This window comes from Platichthys flesus, chromosome 3, assembly GCF_949316205.1.
Source record: "Platichthys flesus chromosome 3, fPlaFle2.1, whole genome shotgun sequence".
Lineage (NCBI taxonomy): Eukaryota > Metazoa > Chordata > Actinopteri > Pleuronectiformes > Pleuronectidae > Platichthys > Platichthys flesus.
Window position 1 is genome coordinate 18,446,466 of NC_084947.1, and position 6,165 is coordinate 18,452,630.

Sequence of the window (6,165 nt, forward strand, 5' to 3'; positions counted from 1 at the left end):
GCTACTCTGTCCAGTGCCTTTTCCCGTTCATATACAAATACAACTTATTTTATATCAAACATATATTACATAAATATGATCCCACATAAGGATTGGTTTACATTATTACAAGTGTTTGATATAAACCACATTGTAATGTCCATGTGTACATGAGTATGGAGATCCCCCCGGTAATGTGATTCCTATGAAAGTGATGTGGGCAAAAGATCCTTAAAAGAGACACATCTAAAATATTTGATTAGTATTGTTATTTGTTTTTTATTAGTACTCTAATATAAAGCAAAAGCACTAAGATACGATTTGACTGACTCCGACTCACTGGTAAATGTATCACTTTTACTAAACAAGAACGGTACTCAGAAGAGCATATACCTCCGCCCAGGCCTAACAGTCTTAAATTCAATCAGGCTGCACCATATCGCACACATTCACACACACTTTTACATCAAGTTCCACCAATTATTTTCTGGGAAATGGGTGAAAATGGCTACAAATGTCCTACCTCCCAGTTACAGTGGAAAATCCCTGATATATACCTCTTGGTGGAGGTAATAAGTGAACACATAGTCAAAGAAATTCCTATTTTCATTACTTCATCCATTAAGGAATTTGTATTGCATGAGCCCCCACCCCCCCACCCCCCTCTTTTGCACAATGCAAACGATTGCCGGTCATGTGTATTTAAATGCAATACAACCATCTTTGAAGCATTCCCTCATTTTGAGCTCAACTAATCACCTGTACAGTTTTGTGAGTGTACCTTCCTGAAGTACTCAAATCTGTTTCTGTGGTATTACTGCGACAGTGGGTGTCTCCAGGACCATGTCTTGACCTGGATACAAGATAAAAAAAGAATACCAGCCGCGGTGCCACAGCTGGTAAAAAGCCTCTTAGGGTGGGCAAGACTAATGCACATCATCATCATGTCATGATAACGTTGCCTGAACATACAAATAGACGTAACCTTCCTCAGGTTACACCCTCACCAGGATCCACAGGACTGAGGTTCATTAAAATACAATGCTGCTCCTGTCAAATAGAGAGATATTAGAAACTTGCTTTACAGTAGAAGAGATGTGGCTGATTGATGGGTCAGATGGCACCAGGCCGATGTGTTCCCTTACTGAACGAGAGAAGTCACATTGCAGAAGGCCAGAGGGACTGATGGATAATTCCTGTCATCTCGTCAGAAGGACGAGAGGTTGCAGGTGAAGGTGACTTCAGTGTTTCTTTGCGCCTCATTAATCTGTTCCTGTTTTCTCTGCGTCCATTCCCCGGCACTAATCAGATGGCCTCCTGACTGCTTTCCATGTGGTCATGTGCACTGTTGACGCCGAGGGTTTGTTGATGTGCAGCTCGAAGAGGCAATATTGCTTTTAGATAGTTTGTATCTTGTTTAGGTGGAGTAAGGTTGTCAACACACTTGAACTAGTTTGATAAAACATGTTGTTTCATGGATCATGGTGCGTCATTTGACGAGTGAGCCAGCCGTTTGGACTCCAGAGGGCGATTCAGTCTCACGACACACAGAGAAGCACAATCATGAAGCTGTCGTCTGGATGTCAACATTATGAAATGTGATGTTTTTGATTGAGTCTAACCACCATGGAAAAACGAATGCCTTTTCCAAACCATGATAACCCTCATTTTGACTAAACATACTGTACATGGTTGTTTCAGTGCTGTTTTCTGTCTTTTTGCACATTAGTAAACATACCAGTTGTCACAATGTGTTACATCAAAAAGAATAACATTGATATTTAAGTTGGGTCACCATAGCTGAAAAATTACAGGTTCAGGCCTCAAAAGGGAAAGTGGCTTTCATTTGGAACTTCAGCAAAATCCTACATAGTCATGTAATTACTGGTTATGTTGTGCTCCTGATTCCTGTTCAGAGTACAGAAGTTTCTAAATTCACTCTAAATCCTTGTGTTTCTGTAAAATTGGCTTATCCTCTTCTTACTTCCTCATTTAGGGTCCCAAAGACCACACTGCTGTAACAATAATTATAATTTTGGCAAAATAATTGTCAAAAATTCAACTAAATCTTCTTTCTCTCTTTTCTTGTCTTTCTCTTATAAAACCTACTTTGTAAAGAAGAACTGAAGCAGTAACCCATCATATTCAGATGTGATGACAATAAACCCTTGCTATACAGCAAATAAGGACATATGTCATGTTTTATATGATATATTTGCTGTAACGATAAGAAAACGGCAATAATAAAAGTAAAATCAGCACCAGATGTCAATTTCATGAAATTCCACTGCATTTGACCTGAACGTAGAGACTCCGAACATAAATAATGTATCTATTGGCTGACTTTTTCATGTATGTCTGAATAATTTTATTAGTAGCTTTTTCTTTTTTTTATTTGTAAGATGTTAAGATCCACTCTGTGATAATGACAGTAGCGATATACATAGCTGAAACCAAGATGTCAGGCGAATTGAAGCTAAACTGAATGCACTTTTTTGCCCTTAAATTCCACAGTGAATGTTTAGGCTGTAATGAACCATGAAGGGATGGAAGAGTCACTCAGGGTCTTTCCTACTGACCTCTCTCATCACTGAAGAATTGCGTGCATGTGTGTGTGTGTGTGTTTGTATGTGTGTGTGTGTGTGTGTGTGTGTGTGTGTGTGTGCGTGTTTGTGTGTCAGTGTGTGTGTGTGAGCGCAGTGGGCCTGGGCACTTGAGGTTATCTGACACAGTGATTGTGAGCGTCTGAGAAATGCTGGTCGTGTCCAACTGGCAACCTTGGTGACATGGGCGTTGGAACAGCGAGTGTTTATCTACGTGCTGATAGCACGGTGGCCTTGTGAGCAGCGTTCATATATATACAGACACTCTCAGGGGCTTACAGACACAAATCCTTTATTTCTCTTCAGAGCACTTTCAGCTGTTTGTCAACTTCTATCAAGAACCGATCTAAAAGATCAGACAGATTTTAAACCTTTGTGATCCATTTTATTGCAACGTTTTTTAGTTTTCTTAAAGCTGCTCAAAGTCCTGTAAAAGAAAATGCTGCCTGCAACCTTCAAACTGTGTGCTGGCATCTCTTACCGGCATATGAGAAACATGACAGGTGAGTGAGAGAATCACTCTCTTTTGATTTACTGCATGTGTAATCGATGGATTCAGTATTTTAGAAACTGTAAGCTCTGTGTCTTTCTGTCTCAGGTTTGAGGAAGAATGCCTTGGTGGCCTTTCACCATGAGCTGAGCAGACTGGCAGGTCCAGGCCCCACTAACTGGATCAACCATGTTCGCAGACGAAGCTCCCTGCTCAGTGAGTTAGGAAATGAAATAAGACTTGCTAGGACATGTAGTACATCCTCGACATCCATTAAAATAATTGTGGAACATTAACAGATTCCTGATTCCTTGACTTACCAAATTGTTTTCAGGTTCTCGGATTAAAGAGGAGACTGGATACAGCGAGGAGGAGATGTCTTATGTGAAGCAGGGGGAGAATGCTCTGCAGAAGTCCATCAACATCCTCAGTGAGCAGGAAGGCTGGACCACTGAAACTGTTGCTGTGAGTATTGAGATGCCACCGATGTAGTAGAATAACACCTCAATGATGTTTTGTCCAAATGTGAAATTTGAAACAAGATATCTAAACACTTCCAGTATGTGTTGAAACCCCTCTGCAGGCAAACGGAGACAAAGTCCTGAGTAAGGTGTTGCCTGACATCGGGAAGGTGTTCAAGCTGGAGGTGATGCTGGAGCAACATTCTGACAACCTTTATGAGGAGCTGGTGGGGAACATTGAGCAAATGGGGGAGTGGAACCCTAATGTCAAACAAGTCAAGGTAAAAGAGTTGCAGTACCAGCCGTTAGGGAAATGCAAAGGGTGTTCAACACATCACAAAAAGAGATATTCAAAAGTAATGAAAATGTCAATTTAAGATCACTGATATCATTGCACTATGGAATCACACAGATCCTCCAAAAGATCGGGAAGGACACCATGGTGACTCATGAGATGTCTGGGGAGACGCCCGGCAACGTTGTGGGACCAAGGGACTTTGTCAGTGTCCGCTGTGTCAAACGCAGGGGCTCCGCCTGCTTCCTGGCTGGGATGTCCACTCAGCATCCAAAAATGCCCGAGCAGAGGGGGGTAGTCCGGTGAGTCCAGGGGGAGTCTTTTACTTGTTGCAAACCCCTGTTTCTTTAAGAATTGATGGATGGATGCCAAGGAACCTGGCTATTTGTGCAAAGTGATTCAATGGATGCTGATTCAAATGATGTAAGATTCGTATGACTTTTCAGGGCGGAGAATGGGCCTACCTGTATAGTTATGAAGCCGTGTGCCGAAGACCCGAATAAGACCCAGTTCACCTGGTTACTGAGTCTAGACTTAAAGGTATATAACTGCTATTTCTTTTCCACTGGAATTTGCTAAACCTGTACTAAAAGTGAAAACTGTGTAAAAATTAGACCATGACATCATGTCATCCACCTAACACTGGTTTTGTCTTTGCCCGCACACAGGGCTGGATCCCAAAGACAATCATAAACAAAGTGCTCTCTCAGACGCAGGTGGACTTTGCCAACCACCTCAGGCAAAGGATGGCTAATAATGTTTCTATGGAGATGGCCCATGCCTGCTGACACAAGATGCCTCTTGAGCTTTGGCACAGTGCACTCAGCAGGGGGAGAAAAAGCAACCCCTGCTCATTAAAAACCACATGAATCTGCTGATAGCTGCTGAACAAAGTAATAAAAGAATTCAGAGAGCACTGATGTGATGAGATGAAGGTGATTCTCGTCTGAGATCTTTGGAAAATCCTGAGCAAAAATGCTCATTTTCGATTTAAGAATGTATGTTTCTCTTGCCCTGATGAATAGAAAATGACACCAAGCTTACCTTGATTGTTTTTGTCACACTCATCCACATCACTCTGCTGCACCTTGGCGGACACACAGAGCCAGTGTGAAGAGTAAAACACAAGCGGAACACTGTTTCTCTGATCACATTTATTGTCCCTGAAACTTTTCGTTTCTGTCTTTTATTTATTGCTAGTACATCACAGTGGCTGCCAAGTGAATATAAAAAAACTACAATGTCATTGATATTTATATTGTTATGTTTGTATAATGCTGTTGAACAAGAGCATTTTGGAGAATGATTACTCTGTAACGTCCTGATGCCTGACAACTTCAATAAAAGCTCATCCAATATTTCAGCAAGCCTGCCTTTCTATGTACATGAAAAGGGTGGAAAACAAAATCCATACGCAGGTCTTCCTGTTGCTTGATGCGTTCTCAGGCTGACAGTCTGCCAGATCGAGCAGGTGTTGGGCCATTCACATGTGTGAGGAGCTCAGCAGCAAGGAGTCACACTGGGAGCCAGCAGCACATTCCCTGAGATCAAGTAACAGCACATCTCATCCCAAAGAGGAAATTATTGCCAGTTGTGCAACATTTTTCCAATTTTTATGTTGTTTTGATCAATCTTAAATCTGAAACAGCCTCTTTTGCACATGGTGGATGCAGAGCAGACTACAGGGGCCGAGTTGAGGTCTCACTCTCTCGCTGCTGGATGCTCACCAACTCGACTGCAGAATGAACTATCGGTCATTTACCGTTAAGGCCTTGAGGAAATGTCTGAGCCTTGAAAGGAAGTTAAAACTTCTAGTCTTGTCAACTAGTGGCTCTTCTCTTATTCCTCTTAGACTTTTTAGAGACTATAGGCCCAAATACCTATAGTTTGGTTGATCCTGCATGGTTATAACACAAAGTTCAGCAGAACAGTTCAGAGTGTCGGCTTGTGTAATGCAAAACAAACTTTCCTTGAGAGAATGTTCCAGCGGGTAATAACTGTTTGAAATCCTTCAAAATCTGAACATAAGCAAATTGGAGAAGGGTTGAAGCCACTCGCAGATCTTGTTCCATTGTTGAATAATGAGACAAGCGGAGAAATTATGGGGTGTAGGAAGGGAAAATTATCCAGTGCTGATAAGTTATGTAATATGATCAGGAAGACAAAACAAGCTATCTGGCAGTCATATTGAATCCCTGGCGCAGACAACTGACTTGATTAAATCTTTTTTTTTTGGGGTCAAATATCCATCTGTGTGTTTTCTGACCGAATTTCAGCTTCAAACACCAGCTTTTGTTTTCTGTCAGCGATAAATGTAGGCATTGTTTTAATTAAGAT

The 6,165-nt window shown here is 41.6% G+C and overlaps 1 protein-coding gene across 1 annotated transcript; it reads left to right on the forward strand.

Annotated features, from left to right (window-relative positions):
• The first annotated feature begins 2,860 nt into the window (after positions 1–2,860).
• On the forward strand, positions 2,861–5,186 carry star (steroidogenic acute regulatory protein). Its single transcript, XM_062381706.1, has 7 exons — positions 2,861–3,085; positions 3,181–3,288; positions 3,407–3,537; positions 3,656–3,814; positions 3,946–4,130; positions 4,275–4,368; positions 4,497–5,186. The coding sequence occupies exons 1-7, from the start codon at positions 3,022–3,024 to the stop codon at positions 4,614–4,616; spliced, it is 861 nt and encodes a 286-aa protein (XP_062237690.1). The 5' UTR covers positions 2,861–3,021; the 3' UTR covers positions 4,617–5,186.
• Positions 5,187–6,165: the final 979 nt, after the last annotated feature.